Source organism: Sardina pilchardus, chromosome 16 (genome assembly GCF_963854185.1).
Source record: "Sardina pilchardus chromosome 16, fSarPil1.1, whole genome shotgun sequence".
NCBI classification, from domain to species: Eukaryota; Metazoa; Chordata; class Actinopteri; order Clupeiformes; family Clupeidae; genus Sardina; species Sardina pilchardus.
Genome location: NC_085009.1, coordinates 16,878,061 through 16,905,883, shown reverse-complemented (window position 1 = coordinate 16,905,883; position 27,823 = coordinate 16,878,061). Strand labels below are relative to the sequence as shown.

Below are 27,823 nucleotides of genomic sequence, written 5' to 3'. Positions count from 1 at the left end.
TTATTGAATTAGCAGATGAAAGGTGACAATACTGTAGCTATGACTACATGGACAAGGCCAATGGGACGGGAATAGTAAGTCCTGATGAATAAATAGCATTCTTTTTCAATTATTAAATTACATTTTACAGTAACAGAAAAATGCTGTTCACTGATAATGTACTGTGCCGTTAAACCATTAACCCTTCATTTCTTTGTGATTCCTGCTATCATGATTGTCTTGTAGTAGCACTGTGTGAGGGGCCTGTTATTTGCACGGCCCAAACAAACAGTGCTGAAAAGACACAGAATAAAAGCAGATCTTCTTTAAGCCATTCTGAATTTCATCCTTAGAACAGTTGTGCCTTTATCCTCTCTGTGATTGAGTGTTGTCTATGCACTGGCTATATGCACTGCGTTCACTTGGAGCTAAGATCCTGAAGTGGACTGTCCATGTCCTCCTCAGCTCCAGTATCAAATCAGAATGGACACTTCCTGGCTGTGGGTCTTAGGTAGCCGGCCACCAGCAGATTCGGTTTTCACCTGTGAAGAGGTCAGTCAGTTCAAGAGTCACTTCTTTTGACTATGGTTAGAATACAGCATACAGCGAAAATTACACAGACAAAAATCAGGCCATTTATTAAATCCGTAAAATGTATCAATTAAATCAGCAAAATAAATATCCAAGGGGGGTGAATGCTTTTTTATATAGGCACTGTACATGTGGAATACATTATGTCTTTAGCGAAAATTACACAGACAAAAATGGCCATTTATTAAATCCGCAAAATGTATTAATTAAATAAAATAAATATCCAAGGATATAGGCACTGTACATGTGGAATACATATGTCTTTGGCATACCTTATACCACTTTCTACGCATCTCCTTCAGCTCGATCTCAGTGAAGACCACATCGCTAGGACCACTTGAGGCTCCTGCTGAAAAGTTTGGATAAATACATCTTGTTATTCCGAGTCAAACAAAAACATTCAAGGAAAAAAGTGACTGTTTTCAAAAGACTTTCATTGTACTGTAATTTTGTTGCTGTAGTCTGTGTAAGGGACCATCTATAAGTTACACATTTTCTTTTTACAGTAATAGTATGTTTTTTTTAATTAGTCAATATACTGCCATGCTACATTGATCAGGTGTCATTGTTACTATTTGTTCCTTCTTCAAGATGCTTTGACACTGTGGACAGAGCTACTGTGGTGGTCTTGTATCAAACTAATTACAGCCTTCAGTGTTTTTTTTTTCATTACTGTGATACACAATTGTATAAAGTTATGTACAAGACATCAATTGGGTTGTTGTAATAGTTCTTCATTGGGGGAAAAAACGAACCAAACTGCCATGGAACTTTGCTAGACTTTTCCCCTTGGCGGTCCACGGGCCTGTTCTGCTCCTCGCTCGACCCCCCATGGGTGCCCTGCCGTCCACGGCCACTAGATGGACACAGAGACCACGAAGAATGATATAAAGAGATGGCCTACGGTACTATGCTTTCGTAATGTCCAATAAAGAAAACGGACAGAATTACTTACAATAGTCTTCCATGAATGAACAAGCCTAAAGGAACATTGAGAAGTCACCACTGTGCAAAAATACAATTTATGTAAAGAGTTTCCAGCATACAAGAGATAGTAACTGCATAACATCTCTACAGTGTGTAAAGTGTTGTATATTATTATTTTGGCACAAAGACTGTAAACAACTGTTATCTGCATGATAATATGGATGTGAATAGACAGTGAAAAGGCAAAAAAGGCTGTACTACCTCTGTAGCGATACAGCAATGCAAACACAACCACCAGGGCAAGTGCAATGCACAGTGCGATGCACAGTCCCAGCACAAGCCAAAGTGCGAGCTGTTTTTGTGGCCGAGTATCTGATGGGACAAAGACATTGCAGGAAGCTCGAGTACTATATTTGAACCTTTTAATAGTAGTTTCATTCTTTTGATGTTACATTTGTCACTTGCTTCATTTGTTTTTCAGCTTGTTATTAAGAGGTTTTTTTTTGTCTACGCCTATCTTCCAGTGACAGTGCAAAGAGTCTTGCCCTGATAAGGGATGGATGTCCCGCTCACCTTTGGCTCTCACTGTGACCCAGCTCTCTGGGGAGTCTCCCCTGTCGGAGTGCCGGCACCGGTACCGTCCCTCGTGGGACTGGGTCACCTCCGGGATGGTCACCTCCCCGGTGATGGTGGGCTGAAGGGGGGATCCGTCCTTGAAGATGTCGGCCTCGGCGCTGGCGGGCGTCTTACGGTACCTGCAGCGCAAGGTCAACGGGTCGCCCACCGTCACGGGGTGGACGGGGCTCTCCAGGATCACGTCGGCATCTGCGCAATACAGTACACTGCATATACACACAACGGAGTAAAAATGCAAGGAGTGAAGACAGCATCTGAAATAGACACACTACAGGGTTGCAGTGATGATTTTTCTTCTTCTTTTTAACGGGAAAGGTAAAGGTGTTGAGCTTTTCTCTATGTTTGTTTTCTGTTGCCTTTCCACTCGTTATAGCAAACAGCAACCATTGTCATGAAGGATACGCTTGCTTATAGTTGTAATGTTGAGGCAATTAATTCTGTACCATTTTAAAGCTGTTCCCAGGTCTGCTCAATCTTGTGAAGGGGTTTAGGGTTAAGGGGAATGAGCATGTGGAAGGAGATTGCTATATTTGTTCCGTCCACTCCGTTAGGCCTACACAAGTTGTTGCCAACTTACCATGAAACGTGACGTTGACAGGGTTGCTGCGCAGCCCGGTGTCTGACTGACACCAGTACACGCCGCTCTCTGATTCGTGTGGGTGGATGATGGTGCAGGTGGAGCCTACCACTGACCTCCACGCAGCCGGGCACTCCGATATCTCCCCTGAGTCCGTGAACCACCTCAAGCTCCAGCCGACAGGGTAGTCCTGCATCTCACAGCTCAGGGACAGGGATTTATATATGAAGTGCTGGGTTCTGTTAGGCCTGATGACCAGAGAGGCAGGAGGTGACAGGCCTGTAGAGATTTGGAACAAACCATTATGATTGATAATGACAAAACTCACTTATTGTACTGTAAAGCCCGGCACGCACCAGAAGCGGCGTTCAGTGGTGTTCGGCAGTCTGGGCTTGACGCGCAGGATTTTAGAATAGTTTTCTATCTCTGTGCGGCTGCTGCGCGGCAGACGTTTCCAGTGGGCGTTGCTCCATTGAAAACAATGGAGTTTCTAATTTGTTTATTGTCGCGGCGCGCCGCGTACGTGTCCGGTGGGCGATGGCCTTAACTGCCATATTAGCTAGATATCAGTGAGATTGGTATTGTATTTGAACCAGCGTAATATGTTCAAAAATATAGAGAATATGAGTTTTAAATTATGGAGTTAAGAACTGGATAGTTATGTGCACTTATAAAAAGGGTACTGCAAAGTTGAACCATGCAGTGAAACTAAGAGTTGGACATAATGTTGAATTTGTTAGCTGTATCAATGTTACTGGCTTACCAGTGACCCAGAGAGGCTGGAGCTTGCTGTATTTGGTGTAGTACGGCGGATCCCCTCGCTCTGCTCTGCACGTGTACAGGCCCGAGTGCCGGAGCCGCGCTGGGCTGACGGTGAAGGAGCCGCCGTTGCTGTACACGAGGGTCTGCCTGGCCGCCGAGTCCGCTCTGTACCAGTGGAACCTCCAGCCTGCGGTCGGGCCCTTCACCTCGCAGCTCAGGGTCACCGTGTCGCCCTCGTGCACCCAGATCGGACCAGGGACACTGAGTAGAGCCATGGGTCTGTCTGCAGCGAGGGAAATCAATCATCTCAATCCTTGCAATCAGATGTTTTTGTCTAAAGTGCAATACATGAGAAACTTTGTGTATTGGAAACAAAATGGTACAAAACAATTAGCAAAACAGTTGGGAGACAGCATTTACAAATGAAAATACTACTAAGACTGACAGTAAGCAATGATCATTTTAGCAAAACACCTTCGTCTAATGCAGGCCTGAGTTCAGAGTTTCAGGCTTGAGCTTGGCCATGTACGATGTCAAGAAAGGCTGTTCTCTATATTATTTTTGAATGTATTTGATAATTTCAGGCACGGATAATTTCCCGTCTATCAGCCCTGCTAATGCCTTCTTCCCCTCAAAAAAAAGACCCCACATGATCTCAGACCCCCCCAGACTCACCGAACACTGAAATGCTGTGCGGGTCACTCATCTCTGAGTATGTGTGCTCCCTCTTCCTCCTGCCGATGCAGGTGTATTCGTCGCCGCGGTGACTGTACACCAGGGTGACGCGGTATTCCTTCTCGCGGCTCATAGGGTTGTTCAGGTAGCCGTTCTTGTACCAGATGTAGTCCCAGTCAGAGTCTGTGGTGCCGCGAATGTCACACTGGAGAGAGATGGTCTCGCCGCTGAATATCCGCGTCCAGTTAGACAACAGGGTGATGACAGCCTTTGGTCTCTCTATTTTTTGGACAGGATCAGGAAAAAAAATCAAACAATATCACTGAAATTGCATTGGAATACTGTAAGTGCAATGCTCCCACCCTCCAAAAAAGAAACATGTCTGTGATCTTATTAGTTTCCATGCCCTGATGAAGGCCTTAGCCGCTACGCGTGGGCATTTTTAGGTCCTTGTTGGACATGTCTAGTTTGTATTAAAGACATTTTAAACTTGTGGAGTGCCTTGGTCGTGGAGAATTTTTTATTTTTTCTCAAACATGTCTGTGATCTTATTAGTTTTCTACATAGCAGTAAGTGCAATGCTCCTTCCCCCCAAAAAGAAACATGTCTGTGATCTTATTTGTTTTCCACATACCAGTAACTTGTATCCATGTTGCATTGCTGTAGTGTGTGTAATAGACTGGGCTGCCTCTTCCAGCACAGCAGAAATATAGTGCTTCATCAGAGACCTTCACATAGTTGATGGTGTAGGTGTTCTCGTCCGATTGGAACGTAGGTTCCGAGTTCTGTGAGTTTTGGTACCAGAAGAATGTCCACCCAGAACCAGTGGACGGGTCCATCTCACAGGTCAGAGTCAAAGATGAACCGGTGTAGATGTGATCCGATCGGTTGGACGTTAGCCGTGGCTTTGGCTTGAATTCTACATATAGGTTTAAACAATATTTTAACATAAACTTTTAACTTTCAACAATTCGAGTTACTAATCAGAGCATGAAAGGCTTTTTTAAACATACATTTTTCAACACAAACTGTTCAAAGCAAACTGTGCGCTCCAACTACAGCCTTTCACATGAGCTCCACCATGCATGTCTCACCATGTACATTCAGAGTGACATTCTCACTGATCTGTGACACAGCGGGCCGGGTGTCTCTCTCCCCCTGACACCAGAACTGGTCCTGGTCCGAGTCGGCCACGCCTCGGATGGTCAAGGTGTTCCCGGATCGGCTGTAGCGCTCCGACTGGGTCACCGCATCAGAGGAGTTGCGTCGGTACCACCTGTAGGTCCAGTCTCGGAGATACTGTATTGCACACGTAAACGTCACTATCTCTCCGCTGAACACAGGGCTCGGGGGCTGGACTGTCAGGGTGGCAGTGGGCAAGGCTGTATAAGGAAGGGCAATGAGGAGTTGAAATTGGTATATGGTATACAGTACCTGCAGGTACTGTAGGCCCTATATCCAAGAATGCAATTGCAATCTTGACTGACTCTTCTCTTATTCACCTTTGTGCAAGCATCATGTGGAATTTCAGTTGAAGTGGAATGAATTTCACCCACGTTAAATGAAGTTTTATGAAGTTTTATTCTAAGTAAAAGTAGATATATCACGTCACAATATTTCAGCTATAGTGAAGCTGTGTGGACGTTCCCTTTCCTTAAATTCCACTTTTGTAATTCAACTTACATATTACCTTGTGTAGACTAATTATCAAATTGCTACAATTGTGCAAATGAATGCATGGCATAATACAGCCAAGGTGCGGCACTAACCTACCTGTGACAGACAAGTAGACATAAGTACTCATGTGTGAGGAAGTGGGTCTGGTGTCCTTTTCCCCCTGGCACCAGTAATGGTCCTGATCTGATTCGACCGCCCCCCGGACGATGAGGGTGTTTGCCTCTCTCTGGTACCGGTCGGACTGAGACACTGGGTTCTGAGAGCTTCCTTTGTACCACTTATAGGACCAGTTACTGTGTGATTCCAGCACACATGTCAGGGTGACGGTCTCCCCAGTGAAGACAGGGTTCGGGGGCTTTGCAGAGAGGGAGCCGGTCGGCAAGTCTGGAATAAAAGGAGAGAGATACAATTTTTGAAAAATGTAAAAAAAGATTTCACCATCACCATCAGGAAAGTCAGGGTGAAGTACAGTGATGTCCTCTTGGAGAATGTTGAAAAGTGACACAGCAGAAGGATCCAGATCAAGTAGCAAAGTTATATCATGTGTATGCTAATGAATGATCATTAAATTGCAGTTGTTTTGCAATAGTTTTGGCCAATTCCCAAATCCATGTACCCATGGAAATGTACCCATTTCTCATCAAGTCAAGAATATGTGACCTGCTACAATGGCACAATAAGCAGCAGGTGGAGTAAAAATGTACTCAAACATTGCTCGGGGAAAAAAAACAAACAAACCACAAAGCGAACTTTCTTTAATAAGTGAGCTTATGTATCTCTGAACTCACCAGACACGGTCAGGTAAACCGGGTCACTCATGAGCGAAGCCGTGGTGCTGTTCCATCTCTCCCCCTGACACCAGTACTCATCCTGGTCCAGTTCTGAGGCCCCTCTGATGGTGAGGGTGTTGCCGCCTTTACTCTCACGGTCCGAGGGTAGCGCCTCGGTCTGCGGACTGCCTTTGAACCAGGTGTAGCTCCAGTCAGTGCGAGAGGCAGTCACACACTCCAGAGTGACCGTCTCTCCAATGTATATGGGGCTCTCTAGGTTCATAGCGATTGAAACTTTGGGCAGGCCTGACAAAATGAATAGAAGAGAGAAGAGAGAGACATGAGGAGATATCACGTAGGTACTTGACTTCTATATTACAAGGTTTTCAAATATATAATAATAATAAAAAAAACGTAAAAGAAATGTCTGTAAATCTTTATAATATGTTTGTGTGTGTATGTAAGCCAATAAGCCCCAAGACGCCATAAATTGATTGAACACTGATTTTACTGATTTTAGAACTGCTAAGGGGTGTTGTTAGGTACGGCGTGCAAGCGTGACGATATCAATAACAAGAACTACTTCATTAGACTTTCACTACAGCATAGCATATTATGACTACAATCACTCTTAAACAACCGAGCACATTGTTGAGCAGCGTAAGGATACACCGCCCCCTCCCTAACCCCCTGCTCACTTGACACGTTCAGCCTGATGGGCTCGCTGGTCTCGGAGTTCTGGGCGTCGTTGCGCGTGCCCCTGCAGGTGTAGTCTCCACTGTCGGCCTCGGCGGCGGGGCTGATACCGTACTCCTGCGCGTCGCTGATCTGGCTGTAGCCCACGTAGCCCCTCTTGTACCAGCTGTACTTCCAGTCTCCCGCCGCCTCCCCGTCCTGAATGAGGCAGCGGAGGGAGACTGACTCGCCGCTGAAGATCTCCATGTCCTTAGGGGTCAGAATCGCCACAGCCTGCGGCCTCCCTGGTAAACATGATACAAGTAAGACCTTCAACTTTGGAATTTCAACTTGGCTATATAACTTTAACAAACACTAACATTCCAGTTACAGTGTTGCAATAGGCACAGTATGTATTACACATAAGATAGGCTGCAGTAGGCCTACATTCAAAATAAAAATGTTGTCAAATAATGCTGTCTGTCAGAGCATTAGGCCAAATTAGGCCATTTTGCTATAGGTACACCACTCAAGGTACTGTATGCTCATATCAAGACTAGAATTCTATTTTGATTCCATAATTCAGTACTTGCATACTTTCATACATGTAGTCGGATCAGCTAAAAAAATTCTCACCTGACACGGTCAGTGTCACAGACTCGCTGGCGAGGGAGAACTTGTAGTCACTTTTCCGCAGGCCGGTACAGGTGTACTTGCCACTGTGGGACTGGTCGGCGACCGTTATCCTGTAAATATTTGTCTCTCCAACGGAATCGGATTTTACCTTCTGCCCGTCCTTCCGCCAGCGGTACCTCCACTCAGACGGCAGCTCACCTGGGATGTCACACCTGAAAGTGACCGTCTCTCCGCTGAAGATCTGGGGCCAGTCAGGCCTCTGGAGAATGACAGCCCTGGGTCTCTCTAAGATGCATTCATGTGTAAAAAAACAAGCATTATATCAATTTTGTTTTAATATTTACTTTCTTTAATGATTCATGAGATGGTGATAGATACAGTAGACAGAAAAAGAACTGTCTACTGAACAGAACTCTGTGTCTGTGTGCACTATTTACAAAACACAACAGGCTACTCGATTATGTACAATCAAGTTATAGTAAGTTGAAGGTAGTAGGTGAGTGATGCTGTCTCTTCAAAACACACTTACCTGAGACAGTAAGTACTACAGCGTCACTGATCTCAGAGAAGACCGAGTCAACCTTCCTCATGCCCAGACAGGCGTACTCGCCGCGGTCAGTCTCGTCCACCGGGCCCACATTCTTATACTCGTTGCTCTCACTCCAGACCTTGTAAGGGTTAAGCTCCTCCTCGTTTTTATACCAAATGTACTCCCAGTCGGTGGATGGCTCTCCCGGGATGTGGCATCTGAGTGACACTGTGTCTCCTCGGAACAGTTTTGTCCAGTTGGGCTTGAGGATCACAACAGCCTTTTGTCTCACTGCGCAAATGAAGAGCAATGAGCTGTCACTCAAAAGCACACAGGGAAAAGAAACCAGGAGATGATACTGTGATCTAGACAAAAGACTGTAAATATACATTTGTTAAACCATGGTCAGTTCATGAAATAAATGAGGCATAGAGATAGAGAATTCCCAAATGTCTATGCATTAACGATGGCCCGTGTCAATGGTGAGTACAAAAAACACAGTAACAACTCTGTCCGACGTTAGTGACAAATTGTTAAAATGTTTTATTATCTTATTATCTTATTAATCACGAAACATCTGAAGTCAGATGAGCTGTTAGGATGAGTACTCTGTAATGAATCAGCAGTAGTGATCCTCGGAGATCTTTCATTCATCCATCTTTCACTGACCTTCCATGTGTCCATACTGTAACACAGAGCTGAACACTAAAGCACAAATTGTAGAAAAAAACAAAACGAAGAGAAAAAGTCTGTGTCTGTTACAATGAACAGCATCGATTGAACAAATAAAATTAACAGCAGCTAAAATTACAACAGCAACATGGATACAGTTACCTATTCATTGAGGAAATAGAGAAATATACTCACGCATCAGCAGACAGAGAGCGGCGGGTGCCATGCTGTCCTGTAGCCACCCTGCTCCTCTAGCTCTCTCTGATACCTTCTCTGAATGAGTGTGCATGTGTGAGTGTGAGTGTGGGTGCGTGCACATCTTGGAGAGAGAGAGAATGAGAGAGGTAGAGTGAGTGTGTGTGGGTGTGTGTGTGCATGTTTGAGAGAAAGAGAGAGAGAGAGAGAGAGAGAAAGAGATAGTGTGAGTGTGTGTGGGTGTGTGTGCGTATGTTTGAGAGAAAGAGAGAAAGGGAGAAAGAGAGCGAGAGAGTGTGTGTGTATGTGTGTGTGTGTGTGTGTGTGTGTGTGTGTCCGTGACCAGAGGCTTAGCTCATCCCTTGCCATAGTGACACAACAGAAGCATTGTTAACCTCCACATCTGCAACGTCATCAATGTAATGAATTGATTGCTTTGTTTGGCCTCTGTGCGAGAGAGCAGTATGTTTAGCACTGAACTAGCAAACAGGCAGGTCTGAATAATATTGTACTCACGTCGAGAGTTTCAGTTTGTAAACATCCTTTACAGGATGTGGCCAAAAATTCAAATGAGGTATGACCACTGATTATAATCTGAATGAGCCTAAAGAAGATTCAGACTGCCTTTAGTTTTTGCATACACGTGTTTTACCCAACTGTTACTATTAGACCAGTGTGTAAATCCCTTGATTCGAGCGGTTAACCTGAACCCAAAACCAATATGATTTAAAGATATCTTGAGGCGTAACCCCCGAAGAGGATGTGGTCTGAACTTTTCTCCCCTGAGCAAACCCACATTAGCCAATGAAGGAGTCTTAAGACAAAACCTCAGCCTCTCTTCCTGTTTCTGTGCTTTGTTTTGGCATGACGTTTCTTTTTTTCTTTTCAGCCAGTTTCGGGTTAATCTCTGAGGTAAACCTAAACCTCAAAACATCCTCAAAACCTGTTCAACTATGATAGATTTGGCTCATTCATTTCTTAGTTTTGAGTGGGTGGGGTGGGAGGTTTATTGAATGCAAATGCAAAATTCATCACATAAAAATACACTCTGATTTTATACAAAATCTGCATATGAAGCTAAGTAATGAAAAAGTATCATGTGTTACAATAAAAAAATAATACAGAAACTTGTGTTTCAAATACATCTTTCAATATGTTTTGATCACTCTGCTTCCTAAATACACAATCCAATACACAATAATTACCAGTAGATATATTGAGTCTGCATAGATTAACATTAATTAATTTAACAATGTCTGGTAACACCACCACATCAGTACCAGTTACTTCCTGTTAAATGATGTTCATGTGTGGATGGCACTTGAGCTTGACAGTCTCACACATTTACAGTAGGCTTTGTTAATGTATCTGGGTGGACTTGGAGTCACGTCAGGGCCATTTGTTTTATTCTCAGGCATCTGTGAACATGACAAATTGAAAGCAAAGGTCAAGGCACATGCATACACATACACTTACACTGTCATGCAGGGACTGCAATGTAATTTAATGAAAAATGCTACTCTGACTATGAACACCAAATGCACAATCAATCTGTAGCACTCACATGTGTTTCCAGGTTTTTTGGCTTTCTTCCTAACTTGAGCATATGTTGCATCACTGGATCCTCCATCTGGAATACAAAACAACAAAACAACAAATTATAGGGTGATCAAGACAGAAAGAAACTGCAAAGAAACAACTTAAGTTTCTAGTGAAGAACATGAAAAACTAGATGTACCGCAAAGCGATACACAATATGACGCCGCTCAGTCCTGCACATTCTCTCCGCAAATATCAATCACGCTTGTGTTTCCATCGCCTACTCCATCCCTACTGCAACTTTTGTATGTAAATGAGTGTGTGCATGTGTGCGCTTGCTTTTGTGTATGAGTGCTTCTCTGTCTAGTGTGAGTGTGTGTCTGCTTGTGTGTGTGTTTTATGTGTCTCTGTGTATATGTTCACTGTGTTCTCTGCCGTCACTGTCACTCCAATATCAGATAACACACACACACACACACACACACACACACACACATACACACACATACACAGGCACACACTCACACACACACACGCACACAAACACACACTCACACACACACACACACACACACACACACACACACACACACACACACACACACACACACATACACACACACACACCCAGAGAGAGAGAGAGAGAAAGAGAAAACACACACAGAATACACAGAGATAACACAGACACAGAGAGAGAGAGAAAGAAAGAGAACACACACAGAACATGCACATACACACATATACACACATGCAAACACACATATGGGCACACAGAAACACACCCACACAAACAGGCTATAGTACATCACACACACACACTCACTTCTCAGCTCGGGTGGTCTCACAAAATGTACACAAAGATGTGTGTGTGTGTGTGTGTGTGTGTGTGTGTGTGTGCACTGTGCATCTCTCTCTGTGTGTGTGCGTGTGTGTGTGTGTGTGTGTGTGTGTGTGTGTAAGGGTGTATGTGTGCATGCGTGTGGGCGAATTTGTGCATGTGTTTGTGTAATGTTTTATGTACATGTGTGTATGTAGTGGTGCGTGTGTGTGTAGGTATGCGTGTGTGTGTGTATTTATGTGTGTGTGTGTGTTCCTGCATGTTTGTTGCACCCAGAGCAACCATTCTCTTTTAAAACATATTTGGAAACTAGTTGATTAAAGGTTTCTAATGGTGTCACTTATATGTTTCTAGGACAAAAACTAGCAGAGATTGAGATGTTTGGAACAGTTTTTGAAATCCCCAGGGGGGGATTTAGACTCCAGAGGGTTAATACCACCATCTACTGGCCGATGGGTATACAGTCCTGAATGTACACATAAATCCATTTATTTTATAGCACCCCATGGATGAAATTCCACAAAACTTGGCATACTCCCAGAGGGTGTCAGGTTAATCATACACATGAAATTTGGTGCAGTTCATAACATCTCATCTGAAGATAGGGGCAATTAAAGCAATATTACATTGCATTTTCAATTTTTACCGTGGGGGTGCAAATCACAAATGACTGGTTATAAGCTAAGTTGATGCAAGCTCTAGAGAACAACATACCATAAACATTTTGTCATCCTCGGTGCCACGGTTCAGGTAGTTATGTAGGAAAAACTGTCATTTTTGGGCTTCGGGCGGGGGCAGCGCGGGGGTGGAGTGACCCCCGGGGACGAAACAAAAATTTTCCATAGAAGTCTACTGAGGCTACATGCCCACCAAGTTTCATGCGCTCCGGTGTTACGGTGTCCCGGGAATCGTTGACGAAAAATGACGGGAAAAAATAATTATTTTTTTTTTTTTTTTTAAAACTTTGACAACATCTATATGACCGCTTCGCTAGCTACGCTAGCGGCGGTCATAATAATTTAGGCCCATGTCATTAGGGCTTTCTAGTGCACACCAGCAACTTTTTGTTAATGTTGCTTTATGGGCTCTATTTAAGATGCAATAAATTACATAAAATAGTTCTAAAATAAATTATGAGATTTTCCATATATTACTTGTATCTATTGAATAGGAATATCATTGCAAACCCTCTTTGACCCTTTGAAAAATAATGACTTCTGAATCTGACACATTAACATGTGTTGTTGTTTTCAGTCAGCAAAAAAACCCCGTAATAATTTCATCTCTTGATAAACTTCTACAAACTTCATTAACACATCAGCTAGAAACTCAAAAGAATACTTGTCATGTGATTTGCCCTTTCCCCCCCTCACAATCGAAACACATGCATTTTGATCTATAAAGCTTGAGGGACATTACCTGATGAACACTCAGGCTTGACAGAAGAATAAATATGTTCGTCTTCAGAAGACATGGGTTTGGCTTGACAAATAGAGAGAAACAGGTGTTACCTACTTACTTGCAGACATCATGTATGCAGATAGCAAAGTACAATTTACTGTGTGTCAGAGCTTGAAGTAAGGGATTTGTGGTCCAAACCAACTACCCAGAATACATGCAAAAGTCTGGCATGAACACTTAATCAGAAGTGGAAAAGACTGCATGCTAACTGGTATCTTTTTGTCATAAGCTGAAGTGAAGTGAACATTTCGTCCATTTTCAGGGAGTCTCTGAAATATATTGCACATAACCTGGGAAGCTAGTGGAAACAAAAACATATTTCACATACTGAACCCATTCTGTATATCAATAATGAATTTGAGGAGGAAGGATGAGGAAGACCTCAAAGGAAATCCCTAATACAAGCATGCATTCTTGCAAACTGTTTCTTTAAAGTGCATGATAAATCACTCACCTCTTTTTTCCAGTGGTTTCATCTTGATCTGTATGTCAGCATATGTGACATCACTAGGGCCAGCTGAATCTTCAAGTTAGAAAAGAAAACATGCCCTCAGAAGCAGCATTGTTGTCCTTATGGTCATGATGTAAAAAACAACCCTCTGAAACACTTGATCTTGTGAAATTAGTTAACATGGGAAAAATGGAATCAGCATACACATTACCTTGTTTCTTAGGTTTCTTCGATTTAACATTAACCTGTGCATACGTCACATCACTGGGTCCAGCTCGATCTTCATCTGAGGCAAGTGACATAGCATGACCACAGAGATACCAACACATTAGGATTGTTGTAAATTATTGAACTTGGAACTTCATTCAATCAGTGAATTAGCCTGGCTAGCGCAAACCACTTCTCAAATGAGACGTGGTCTGGCGACCAGACGTTCATTTTCTCATATTTCAAAAAAATGCCCAGATCCGTTCATTGGGCACCACGGATGTCTATCAAATGCGTCTGTGCATAGCTCATCATCGTCTTGCTTTCCCCCTGTTCTGTGATTGGTCCTCTATCTCAGGCAAAAATGAGGGTGGGAGTTTCCAGACTGCCTTAGCAGCGTGAATGAAATCACCGAGCAAGGCAGTATGGGAACACCCAGGCTATCAGTGAATGTGATTTATCTCAGAAACATGTAGAGCACAACGATGAAGTGATATGAGGCATGAGACAAACCAAAACAAACGTGGAATATTCCACAATGAACAAGTGAGCAGCTGATGGATGGAGACATCATACGGCACTGGCTTGAATTCTACATTGAAATACAGTAGTGTGCGATTTCTTACCTGGTTTCTTCACTGGCTTCAGGGGTGAGTACAGAGTGTCTGAATTGATTGCATCTATATTGGCTGACAGAAATTAAAAATACAAATGTATATTATCACTCAGTGGATGTCTTCGGTATGCTGAAGTCATAATATAATCAACTGTCTTGTAGAAATTCAAAGCATACTTTTCACAAATGGGCTTTCTTTCTTTTTCTTCTCTGCATTTCTGTTCTTCAGCTCGATCTCAGCATAGACCACATCATCAGTTCCAACCACAGCACCACCTAGTGGAAGATACAGAGCACAAAAATGAGTTGTCTGGGGGAAAAAAAATGTCAGGTGTAAATTCAACACTACGTGGAATCTGTTACCTGCCACTTGTCTTTGCGGTGAGATTGAACTGTGGCTGTTGCTCTGCGGCTGAACACTAGAGGGAGACAGAGATCTGAGGAAACAGGAGCTCATTTCTGCACCACTGCTGTGTAACACATAACTGGTAAGAGCGCACTTAAAACAACATAAACAGTTCATGATGGGTTCTGGAATTCTCTCAACTCATACATTATTATAGAACAATGTAAAAGGGAAATCAACTCACAGGTTTGGAGTCACTGAACCTGAACCTAAATTAGGAGAGAGATATATTGTAACAACCATTATTATGCCAAGGGTATACATGGAATTGTTTCACTTTACTGCCTTAAACAGTCTGTTTAGGCTATATGAAATGTATACTGTAGTTGAAGCAGTGGGATTATTTCAATAAACTGTTGACTTTCCTCTTACCTTTGGCTTTCCGGGAGCGGTGCAGCAGGAGCAGTAAAACGACCAGAGCAAAGGCAACAAGCAGCCCCATCAGTGCACCCATGGCCACCACCAACATGGAGGAGTCAGAATCTGAAACTTTAAACACAATTACTGGTAAACACACATGGCTTTTCTGAAAACTAAATGCCATTGATGTTTATACACAATAAATAAAAATGTCACTTTCCAACCTCTAACAGTGATCCAACTCTCTGGTGACTCTCCTCTCTCTGGGTGTCTGCACTTATAGAGGCCTTCATGTGACTTGGAGACTGCAGGGATGGTCATCTCTCCTGTGGTGGAGGTCTGCAGGAGTGTCCCATCTTTATAGAAGTCAGCACTGAAGTGTGATGGCTGGTAGCGATATCTACAGCGTAGAGTCAGAGGATCTCCCTCAGGCACAGGATGGGCAGGACTCTCCAGGATCACAACACCAACTGTACAAAGAAACTCAGTTCACTTAAAGGGATAATCCGGAGTGAAATTCACTTTAGATCAATTTTTCGGACTATTGGGAGTAGCCTACATACGTTGAGTTGACACCAAAATCATGTCATTCGGATGTATTTTGAGAAAGTTAAAGGGATAATCCGGAGTGAAATACACTTTAGATCAATTTTTCGGACTATTGGGAGTACATACGTTGAGTTGACACCAAAATCATGTCATTCGGATGTATTTTGAGAAAGTTCGAGTTCACCGTTTTTAGCCAAAACTCGTTAGCCTGGAAGTGACCGGGGCAGGTCCTTTCGCCACTACAAAACGCTATTTTTATACCTCTTCTACTGTTCCAAACAACACTACACTTACGTGGTAGTGAGTAGAGGGTCCCTAAAGCCAAACCGAAGTATCCCCACGTCTTTATGTGGTCGGATAGAGAGTCCAGAATGAATTTAATCGAGTCAGTACCTTCCGGAAATGTCGCGGCGGCAGCAGCGCAACGCTTCAACAACACTTTACTAACATTTCCGGAAAGGTACTGACTCGATTAAATTCATTCTGGACTCTCTATCCGACCACATAAAGACGTGGGGATACTTCGGTTTGGCTTTAGGGACCCTCTACTCACTACCACGTAAGTGTAGTGTTGTTTGGAACAGTAGAAGAGGTATAAAAATAGCGTTTTGTAGTGGCGAAAGGACCTGCCCCGGTCACTTCCAGGCTAACGAGTTTTGGCTAAAAACGGTGAACTCGAACTTTCTCAAAATACATCCGAATGACATGATTTTGGTGTGAACTCAACGTATGTACTCCCAATAGTCCGAAAAAATGATCTAAAGTGCATTTCACTCCGGATTATCCCTTTAAGTTCACCGTTTTTAGCCAAAACTCGTTAGCCTGTAAGCGACCGGGGCAGGTCCTTTCGCCACTACAAAACGCTATTTTTATACCTCTTCTACTGTTCCAAACAACGCTACACTTACGTGGTAGTGAGTAGAGGGTCCCTAAAGCCAAACCGAAGTATCCTCACGTCTTTATGTGGTCGGATAGAGAGTCCAGAATGAATTTAATCGAGTCAGTACCTTTCCGGAAATGTTAGTAAAGTGTTGTTGAAGCGTTGCGCAGCTGCCACCGCGACATTTCCGGAAGGTACTGACTCGATTAAATTCATTCTGGACTCTCTATCCGACCACATAAAGACGTGGGGATACTTCGGTTTGGCTTTAGGGAACCTCTACTCACTACCACGTAAGTGTAGCGTTGTTTGGAACAGTAGAAGAGGTATAAAAATAGCGTTTTGTAGTGGCGAAAGGACCTGCCCCGGTCACTTCCAGGCTAACGAGTTTTGGCTAAAAACGGTGAACTTAACTTTCTCAAAATACATCCGAATGACATGATTTTGGTGTCAACTCAACGTATGTACTCCCAATAGTCCGAAAAATTGATCTAAAGTGCATTTCACTCCGGATTATCCCTTTAATATTGATGAATATCTATTATATATATCACCATATACAAATATTGATAACAATTCACACTGAATGGAAACACTGGATGTTAACACTGGATGTTAACACTGGGTGTTACCATGTACTGTGATGTTGACAGGATTGCTCTGCTCTCCAGACTCAGACTGACACCAGTACACTCCACTGTCTGATGGAGATGCTGAGCTGATGCTGCAGCTGGATCCTGTTTCTGATCTCCAGTCAGTGGGACACTCTGATTTTTCTCTTCTGTCTGTGAACCACCTCAGTCTCCATCCAGTAGAGTTGCCCTGAACCCCACAGCTCAGGGAGAGAGGCTCATATGTGAAGATCTGGGTCCAGTTTGAATGGATCATCACAGAAGCTGGAGGAGACACACCTGACAAAGATGAAAAGAGTAACAAAGTAATGAGAAAAAAACTCTCAGGGTATTGTTTGAAAATCGTACAGTAATGATGTACTGACCATACTGTAGTGTATATATCAATTTACACATCACCTGTGACCCAGAGAGGCTGAGGTTGGCTGAACTCTGTGTGATAGGCTGGCTCTCCTCTCTCTGCTCTGCACATATAAACCCCTGTGTGTCTAAGAGCAGCAGGGCTGAGAGTGTAGGAGCCTCCAGCTCCTTTTATGCTGTCTGAGACCAACTCTAAAGAAAATCCCCTGTTTTCATGTGTTATTTGAGGGAAATCAGGCCTGTAGGGGGCAGTTTTGTACCAGTGGAATCTCCAGCCAGTGGAGCCTCTAACCTCACAGCTCAGAGTCACTGAGTCTCCTTCAGGCAGCCAGGTCTGTGAGAGGGTACTCAGAACTGCCTGGGCTTTCTCTGTGTAGGAAGAACAGAAAAGTTGGAAGAGGCATCACAACAGCTTTCAAAGGTACAGCCTTCGGATGGTGTAGGATAGCATATGATATAGCCTTTGCACCAGAGCAATGAAAAAAACATTCAATACAACATTCAAACAAACAATAAGGCAGGTATCCAATGCAATTTAACATTTGACATGTAAAAAGAAAAAACAGGAAAGGAGAGTAAACACATACTGACCAGAATAAATTGTAACAGCAACAGCATCACTTCTTTCTGATGGATTTTGATCACCTTTCCTTTGTCCTTTACAAATATAGTTACCACTTTGAGATGGTTTGATTTCATATTCCTTATAGACTCTATAACGGTAAACTCTCACTCCATCCCTAAACCAGCTGTACTTCCAGTCACTGATCTTCCCACTCTTTAGGTCACATCTGAGAGAGACCTCCTCTCCACTGAAGAACTCCGTCCAGTTCGAATTCAGGGTAATGGTGGGTTTTGGTCTTTCTGTCAAAGATTGATACATTTTCAACTAGATTGGTAACCACTGAGTCTTGAAGCGAAACAACACAATTTACCTTTTTAATTGTATAGTACAGGGGTGGCTAACCAGTCCAGCATGAGGTGGCAACATTTTTTCACACCACTCAAAAGAGCCACACAACAAACATGGAATGAGTAGCAAGCAACAAAGATATCTGACACACATCACAAATAAAGTCACTAAATGACTTATTAGCATGAGCAGTGCTCCAATGTAACAACTGATATGATACCAATGTGACCGCCAAATGTTCTGTTGAGTGTTCCGTTATTTTATTTTTTTTAAAGAAAATAAACAAAAAGAAAACAAGTCTGCTTCTCTGACTGACGTCTACATATAGCCTACCTTTATGTTGTACTAAGATCTGTGCCTTTGACAAAACTCTTGGGAAATGTTCAGGTTTGAAGCTTTATGCATCAGTCAAGTCTGGCATACCAAGTACCAAACTAACATGTAGAACACTTTTCTTACGGTGTTATTTTGGTTACATTGACATATCAACCAGAAGGTTTATGCTACAAAAAGACAAATCCTCCTTTTGAATGTCCTGTTCCTCCTTCTATTTGTGCTGAGCTCCAGGTTTTTCCTGATTGCAACAGTAGCATTAAACCTGGCTAAATAAACAAATGCATGTTTCTTTTAGGGCTAGAAGTCCAAGGAGAAGTGAGAACATCAGTTGAACAACCCGGCTGCAGTAAATCCTATAAATTGTCAATGCATGTACTGTAACACATATGCAAATCATTGTATATTCTTTTAAAGAACCAACCTGTAACCTTTATCTTAGCTGCATCACTATATTGAGTATTGTAGACTGGGCCTCCTCTCCCAGCTCTGCACCAGTACTGTCCTCCATCAGAGACTTTAACAGAGCTGATGCTGTAGGAGTCTCCATTAGTCTGGGCCACAGGATCAGAGGTCTGTGTGTCTCTGTACCAGTAGAACACCAAACCAGAGGAAACGCCCAACTCACATCTCAGAGTCATTGAGTCTCCTGTGAAGAGCTGGTGGCCTGATAGACCTAATATGAGTTTGGGCTTTGATGCTGAAAAGGAGGAACATATCACAGTTACAATATCTGTACCTCAACATAGAGAAACTCCCACACACATACATGTACTGTAGATGCTGGAACATGTGCACACAGACACACGCACACGCACACACAGCCGTGGTGTACTGGTTAGGGTGCTGAAGTGCCCTTGAGCAAGGCACCTAACCCCTCACTGCTCCCCGAGCGCCGCTGGTTGGGCAGGCAGCTCACTGCTCTGGGTTAGTGTGTGATTCACCTCACTGTGTGTGTGCTGTGTGTGTTCACTAATTCGGTTAAATTGGGTTAAATGCAGAGCAACGAATTTCCCTCACAGGATCAAAAAAGTATATATTCTATTCTATTTTATTTTCTACACACACACACACACACACACACACACACACACACACACACACACACACACACACACACACACACACACACACACAAATGGTTACCTTTGACATCAATAGTTATTCTCCTGCTTGGTTGTGATGCTGTGGGTCTGTGTCTCCTCTCCCCCTGACACCAGTACTGGCCCTTATGAGACTCAGCAGCTCCTCTGATGGTGAAGATGTTTCCCTCAGACACTGGGCTTCTGCTAGACTCCTTATACCACTTATATGTCCAGCCAGTGAGAGACTCTATCACACACTCCAGAGTGACCGTCTCTCCAGTGAACACAGGACTCTGGGGCTCTACAGTCAGTGTAGCCAAAGGCAGCGCTGCAGAGGAACACATGGAGATTATGAGGAGCAAAGGAGGATGAATGTAAACTGTACTGTTTAGATGATGCTGGACCTACTCGGTAACAATATAGTGGACATGTCCACGCAATATTTTGCTTCATGCCAATATACAATTCAGAAATGATAGCTTTATACTATTTTTGTTTCATTTAGATACAACAGTAATATCAAGATATCATGATAAACACATTTCACTGTAAGCTGAGCAGTATTGCTGTAATATGATGGTTTCCTGCTTCCATCTCTCAATCCACAGCACGAATACGCCCCCTGATCAGACACAGTGGCTCTGCAGATGTTTGTCTCAGAGCCTCTGAATGACCCGGTTTTATCCCATGTATATGTCCAGCCAGTTGATGGCTGTATTCCATACAGTATACATACTATATTACTATACTATACCATACAGTATTCCATACTGTATGTATACATACTATAAAAAGGGATGGCAAGAGAAGGAGGAAAAAGGTAAAGAAAAAAAAACGATATGGCGATTTCCAAGTACAGTAATACGATATAAACACAAATTGCTAACATATGAAGGTGATCTTTTAAGTTAAAGATGAAATATAATCAGTGTAGCTGTATCACCTTGTGTACTGATAGATAGCGGGTCACTGCGCTTGGAATGCTGTGGTCTGTTGCCTCTGAATGCGTCACATGTGTAGTGGGACTGGCCAACTTTATCAGGTAGAGTAATGGTGATGGTTTGACTCTTATAGTAAAATGGATCTGCAGGACGACCAGTACGGTACCAGTTATACTGATACCATTTTCTATAGTTTGCTACAACACACTTCAGAGTGACCTCATCTCCAGGGTAGTATGGACCCTCAGGAGACTCTACAGTTACTGTAGCTGTGGGCAGAGCTGTGGAGGGAAATGTCATATAATTTACTGATTGACATCTGCTGTGTGAGCTAAGAAACATTACATAAAGATAATCATCATCATCATCTTCATAACTTATACTTCTATCATGACCCTGAATGATCTTTCTCTACTCAAACACCTACAGTACTCCAAAGTTACACATTGTAAAATAGCAAAACAAGATAAATGCAATCCTTCAATGCCCTCTCCCTTCCATACTCATGCAAATAGATACAGTATGTACACCTACACGCTGACAATAATTACCTTTGACATCAAGCTTTATCTTCCTGCTTGGTTGTGATGTTGTGGGTCTGTCTGTCCTCTCCCCCTGACACCAGTACTGGCCCTCATGAGACTCAGCAGCTGCAGTGATGGGGTATGTGTTGGTATAAGTCTGAGAATGTGGGATATTGCTCTTGTCTTTATACCACTTGTACTTCCAGACACCCTCAGGCTCAATCTCACACTTCAGAGTGACTTCCTCTCCAGTGAACACAGGACTCTCTGGCTGCACACTCAGTGTAGGTGTAGGCAGGGCTGTGGAGATACACACAACACTGATTAACAGTACAGACATCACATGATAAAGGGGCATATTAATAGAACTTATACTCAGTCTGTTTACAATTTTCAGCAGGTTGTATTCACCTGTGACACTGATAGAGACAGATGCACTGTGCTGAGAATTAATCGGCCGAACTCCTCTACGCCCTTTGCATGTGTACTGGCCAGCATCTTCAGGACGAGAGACGGTGATAGTCTTCTTTTTCTGTCTGGATATCTGCTGACTGCCTTTATACCAGACATACTGATCCCTCTCTGTGTACTGTTCTATGTCACACCTCAGAGTGACTTTCTCTCCAGAATAGAAGGGAGGCTGAGGAGACTCTACAGCTACTGCAGCTGTGGGGAGATCTGTGGAGGCAAATTACATGAAACACATCCAGGCACAGAATTCAAAGAAAATTGTCTTATTAACTCTCCTCACATACAGTATAGTTGATATTTCCAAAGAATAAATGATGACCATACAGTATATACAGTATGAGGTTAGGTATTACTCACCTTTCACAGCAAGATCAACACGTCCACTCATCTGTGAAGACACAGCTCTGCCTCTTATCTTTCCCTGACACCAGTAATGACTCTCATCAGACTTGGCTGCTGCTGTGATGGTCAGTGTGCTGGTGTCAGGCTGAGAGAGATGATTACTGCTGGACCCTTTAAACCACTTATACGCCCAGTCACCCTCAGAATATATCACACACTTCAGAGTGACTTCCTCTCCAACATACACTGGACTCTCTGGCTCTATGGTCACTGTAGCAGTGGGCAGGGCTATGGAGGTAAAGAGATAAAAAGTGAATAAACAGCTGAATCATCACCATTTGAAAACAAGTTTTCAAGTGAATAAATATAACTATTATTTAAATATATTAGTGTAGCTGTACTCACCTGTTATACTGATAATGGCAGGTGTACTACGCTGAGAAGTCTTTGGTCTATTTATTCTGCTCCCTTCACATGTGTACTGGCCAGCTTGATCAGGGAGGGGAATGGTGATGGCTCGACTTGCCCCATTTTGAATGGAATATCCATCTTTGTACCAGTAATACCGATACCAGCCTGTGTATTCTGCTATATCACACTTCAGAATGACTTTATCTCCAGGGTAGTATGGACCCTCAGGAGACTCTACTGTAGCTGTGGGAAGAGCTGTGGAGGGAAATGGACACAGATTCATTTACTGATTGACTTCTAGTGTGTGATTCAACACACATGAAATATATAAAGAGCCATGTAACAAAAAACTAATACTTCTACTAAACCCTTACAACTCAAACGTTACAGAATAGCACAACAATATAAAAGCAATCCTTCAACACCCTCTCCCTCTCAACATACATCAACACACAAATGCACATATTCGCAGATAATTTCAAAATGGTACAGCTTCATTGTGTTTTTATTTGTCATCTAGAGAATCGTCATGTTTCTTTTTTTTCCCAAAAAAGGAACTCACGTCTCACTATAAGCTGAACAGTGTTGCTGTAAGGTGATGATTTCCTGCTTCCATCTCTCACTCCTGAGCATTTGTACTCCCCCTGATCAAACACAGAGGCTCTGCTGATGGTGTAGATGTGGGTGATTGTCTCAGAGGCTGTGGATGACAGGGGCTTATCCCATGCATATGTCCAGCCAGTTGAAGGCTGTATTACACACGTCAGAGTGACTGCTTCTCCAGTGAACACAGGACTGGGTTGTACTGTCAATGAAGGCACTGGAAAATCTGTGTCATGACAAACAAAATATGAATACAAGCTTTTAAGCATAATAGTTATAATTTATAATGTCATGAGCATAGTATTCACCTGTTACAGTCATAGAGGCAGGTGTACTACGCTGAGAAGTCTTTGGATTATCTTCCCTGGTCCCTTCACATGTGTACTGGTACTGGCCAGCTTGATCAGGGAGGGAAATGGTGATGGATCGACTTTCCCCATTTTTAATGGAATCCTGGTCTCTGTACCAGTAATACTGATACCAGTCTACGTACTCTGCTATATCACACCTCAGAGTGACCTCATCTCCAGGGTAGTATGGACCCTCAGGAGACTTTACAGTTACTGTAGCTGTGGGCAGAGCTGTGGAGGGAAATGTCATGGACACAGATTCATCTACTGACTGACTTCTACTGTTTGACAACACATAATAAATATAAAGGACCATAAAAAAATATCATAACTGATACAGTACTTCTATGGCCTTCGCTAGTCAAAGACGAAAGTGATCCTACAATACCCTCCGCTCTCATAGACATTGGGGTGAAAACAAGAGCGGCGTAAGTGACAGTTTTTTGTGAAACTGATATATACCGATATACCTCAAATGAGAGCTCTTTCAATTGCCCAAAGGGCAAACTAATTATTAATTAAACTAATTATAAAGTTATTAGTGAAAAACCAATCATGCGTGTATAGGGGGGTGGCTTTGGTGAGCCAGCCATTGGTGTTGTGGACCTAATTCAACGAAACACTGGTAAGGGAAGGTGGAAGGTGTCTGCTTGACCACCCCAGGGAAATACTCCAAAAGAGTGAAAAAGCTCTGCAAAAGAGTGCTCACCTGTGACTGAGGTGTTGGGAGGCTCATTTCGACCATCTTCAGTGTTTTCTGGAGACACGGCATGTTCGCCGTCTTCAGAGGTAACTGGGTGCAGTGCTGCATCTTGAGTGTTATCCACTGATGAATTTAAAGCAAATTATGGAACAATTGTATAACTCTGGAAATTGAATTATTCAACTCTTATTAGTTTATTAAAGTCATGTATGAGGTGATTTAACAGCTTTTTATTCTACAGTGGCTCTCTCCCAAAAATCAACATCAACATCATCACTGTCATCATGTCATCATCATCATCATCATCTCCATCTCTTTCCACTGCTGCATGATGACATAGTCTTGTGTATTCTAGTGATGAACTAATTCAGTTACACTCTGAACAAAGGTGATAGTATTGACCATGAACGCAAAGTAATCTCACCTGCAGCACATCCAGAGTGGGAACACAAGCTCAACACTAGAACACAAAGACACAGAGAGACCGTTATGGTGTTAAAACGCAAAAGTACAATCCTCAAATCCTTTGCACTTGTCATAAAGAACACAGATGTCCTTGCACAAGATGAAAGAAATTGATACATATGCAGTGCTGTCAGTGTTTTATCTGACAATGGCAATTGTTCACACTGTTGGTTCATAGAGTATGACTATAGCAGTTTATGAATGTTATTATGACCTCCCCACAGCAAAGCGGCGGTCATATAGGTTTATACCTTGATATGCTATAGCTGATAGCTATACCTTGAGATTGCTACAGTAAGTTTTTCATCTAACTAAAAACATCCATGCAAAAGTGGCACATATGGTTATATTCTAGAGGTGCTCCACAATAATTATATGAGAGTAAAGTGGATGTAATGACATTACTTTTTTATTATTCAGTATAAACAACTATTTAAAAAACAATTTTTGAAGATCAAAGCTCAAAGGTAAAAACCACATAAATATATCAAGCTAAGACTTTTGAAGTTTGAACCTTGAAAACAACGGTGTTGGCTCCATGTAAGTTAAAGCAACATTTAGAAGTGTTATGTAGTTTTACAACAAATTGGAAAAAAGTCACACTAAATGTGTCTCTTTCAAATGCAAATTAAGTTGAATGGGCTTTTTGAATGGGCCTTCTGAAGGAGAGGACTGAAATCCTAGGATTTTCTTTTATTGTATTTACAAAGTGCCATTGATATATTCTATTTTAAAGCATATATATTTGGAGACTAGTTGATTAAAGGTTTCTAATGGTGTCATTTATATATTTCTAGGACAAAAACTAGCAGAGATTGAGATGTGTGTTTGGAACAGTTTTTCAAATCCCCAGGGATTTAGACTCCAGAGGGTTAAGGGTTAAGTCAATCCTATAACTTATCGTTTCATGTACTGTATAACGCCACCTAGTTAAAAATGAAAAAGCAAAACTGAAGTGGTGTAATCGCAGGTATCTCTGGCTGACATAGTCAAAACTGCTGTGAAAATCTGTTCATGATAAATTAATTAATTATGAATAAATTATCAATTATGTGTACATTTAGTAACTTTACACCAACTGGCCTGTAGATGGCCAGACACAGTTTTCTGTGAATATCTCAAGAACTGTAGGGCCTAGGGGCCATGTCACCCATCCCATAACCACTCATTTAATGTATAGCGCCACCTAGTCAAGAATGAAGGTAAGTAACTTTGGTTGACACTTTCAAAAACTGCATGAAATTTGAAATGTATGATCATTATGACATTCTCTGAATTAACGCCAAGCTTTGTGTAATTTGGTTCATGGGGAACTTGGGGGGGGGCTTCGAGCTTGTAACCGGAGGGTTGCCGGTTCGATCCCCAACTAGTCCACGGCTAAAGTGCCCTTGAGCAAGGCACCTAACCCATCCCTGCTCCCCGAGCTCCGCTGTTGGGCAGGCAGCTCACTGCTCTGGGTTAGTGTGTGCTTCACCTTACGGTGTATTCACTGTGTGCTGTGTGTGTTCACTAATTCATCATGAATTGGGATAAGTGCAGAGACCCGAATTTCCCTCCGGGATCAAAAAAGTATATACTTTATACTATATATTTCTTGGCGGAAGAATGATTGAATACATTGTTAAATTTGTCGTTGCTGTGCCTTTGTTTCCTGAAATCTAGCTAGATTGACGTAGTGATCATTTTAGAAAAGCAATAAGCCACTCGAGTCCGTAGTTTACACTGATTTTAGAACAGCTAAGGGGGGTTTTAGGCACTCTGCTTCGAGTTGTGCCTAAGAATACCCCTTAGCTGTTCTAAAATCAGTGTACGGCATCTCAGGGCTTATCGCTTAATTACATGTCATGCTCAAGGGCACAAGAGTGGCAGCAGGGAATTGAACCCACAAGTGGTGTGATCATTGCATGCAGTTAGCCCAGCTCCTTAGCCATTACATTATCATCACACATCACCAGGGGGGGCATTCCAAGTATGTGGTTTAGTGACAAACCTGGGTACAGTAAGTTAACTCAGAGAAAGTGGTAAACCGCCCACAACAAGAGCCCCATGGCATAGTTTTCCAGAAACTACAATCATTATCCCAATTGCCTCTATCTATTGACACCATGTTCTCTTGAACCCTAAGCCACATGCAAGTAGCTTAGAGAGAGAGAGAGTTTATTGTAACTTAAAATTGAATTTCAATAAGAATTAATATGTGATAGTTTTACAAATATGGGCCAGGACTGTGACATCCTGGAAATTAATTGTGGGACATGTACTGTAAAATAGCACAACTATAATACACGCGTTGTGATTAAGATAGCTTTAGTTAGGACTGACTAAAACTATAGGGCCCTTAGTCTTTTAAATTATAGCAACTGCCTTTGCACAGGCACAACACAGACAAATACAGCCACATTCAGTAACAGTGTTTCTATCAGACATACATCAAATAAATCATAACTCTTTCAGACATGTGACTTGTGGTTGAAACCATTCTTCCGTTGTATCAGAATTCTAAACTTAGCATTGGACAATAATCACACATATCAATTCACTTAACCTTGAGATTGAAATAATCACTTTGATCATGGCAATGTGTGTATACTCCTGAAGCAAGAGTGTGTGTATGTATAAATAAAGGGAAATGTTTCAACAACAGAAAGAAATCATCATAATTTATATCAACATTCGTACATCGCTCAACAACATGGACAGACAACAGACAACAGAGTCTACTGTACCCACACACATACAAATAATACAGACACACACACACACACACATGATTAACTCACCTAGCAGAAGACAGAGCTCCATGCTGTGTGTCGTCGGGTTACTGAGAGACTGATAGGTTGAAGTGGGATGCAGAGAATAAGGGAGGAGAGCTGTGGTTAAGAAAGTGAAAGAGAGAGTTGATGAGTTTCAGAGTCAGAGTGAGAGAAAGAAAGAGACAGATTGAGTGAGAGAAAGAAAGAAAGAGAGAGAGAGAGAGAGAAAGTGTGTCTGCGGAGGAGGAGTGGGGCAGTAAATACTTAGCTATTTGTTGATGATTAACATTTTGTACACTAATTCAACCAACTTCCCAAATTATTTCCGT

At 42.5% G+C, this 27,823-nt stretch overlaps 2 protein-coding genes and 1 long non-coding RNA gene across 3 annotated transcripts; all 3 read right to left on the bottom strand.

The window, feature by feature from the left end:
• Positions 1–40: 40 nt before the first annotated feature.
• LOC134059548 (Fc receptor-like protein 5) lies at positions 41–18,502 on the bottom strand. Its single transcript, XM_062515993.1, has 27 exons — positions 18,192–18,502; positions 17,640–17,969; positions 17,241–17,519; positions 15,404–15,649; positions 15,192–15,302; positions 14,591–14,689; positions 14,424–14,486; positions 13,802–13,876; positions 13,594–13,662; positions 10,866–10,931; positions 9,104–9,139; positions 8,435–8,725; positions 7,906–8,190; positions 7,293–7,574; positions 6,613–6,900; positions 5,921–6,208; positions 5,242–5,529; positions 4,782–5,066; positions 4,148–4,426; positions 3,474–3,755; positions 2,711–2,989; positions 2,071–2,322; positions 1,759–1,869; positions 1,526–1,550; positions 1,326–1,426; positions 843–919; positions 41–521 (listed from the first exon to the last, which is right to left on the bottom strand). Exons 1-27 carry the CDS (start codon positions 18,481–18,483, stop codon positions 453–455), a joined length of 5,148 nt encoding a protein of 1,715 aa, XP_062371977.1. The 5' UTR covers positions 18,484–18,502; the 3' UTR covers positions 41–452.
• Positions 18,503–18,910: 408 nt separating this feature from the next.
• On the bottom strand, positions 18,911–23,980 carry LOC134059547 (Fc receptor-like protein 5). The gene is made up of 11 exons (XM_062515991.1): positions 23,962–23,980; positions 23,532–23,804; positions 23,183–23,449; positions 22,615–22,875; positions 22,225–22,497; positions 21,808–22,074; positions 21,424–21,696; positions 20,875–21,153; positions 19,993–20,259; positions 19,271–19,546; positions 18,911–18,927 (listed from the first exon to the last, which is right to left on the bottom strand). Exons 1-11 carry the CDS (start codon positions 23,978–23,980, stop codon positions 18,911–18,913), a joined length of 2,472 nt encoding a protein of 823 aa, XP_062371975.1.
• Positions 23,981–24,284: 304 nt separating this feature from the next.
• On the bottom strand, positions 24,285–27,607 carry LOC134059419 (uncharacterized). Its single transcript, XR_009935048.1, has 3 exons — positions 27,522–27,607; positions 24,701–24,736; positions 24,285–24,399 (listed from the first exon to the last, which is right to left on the bottom strand). It is a non-coding gene; the product is annotated as an uncharacterized LOC134059419 (long non-coding RNA).
• Positions 27,608–27,823: the final 216 nt, after the last annotated feature.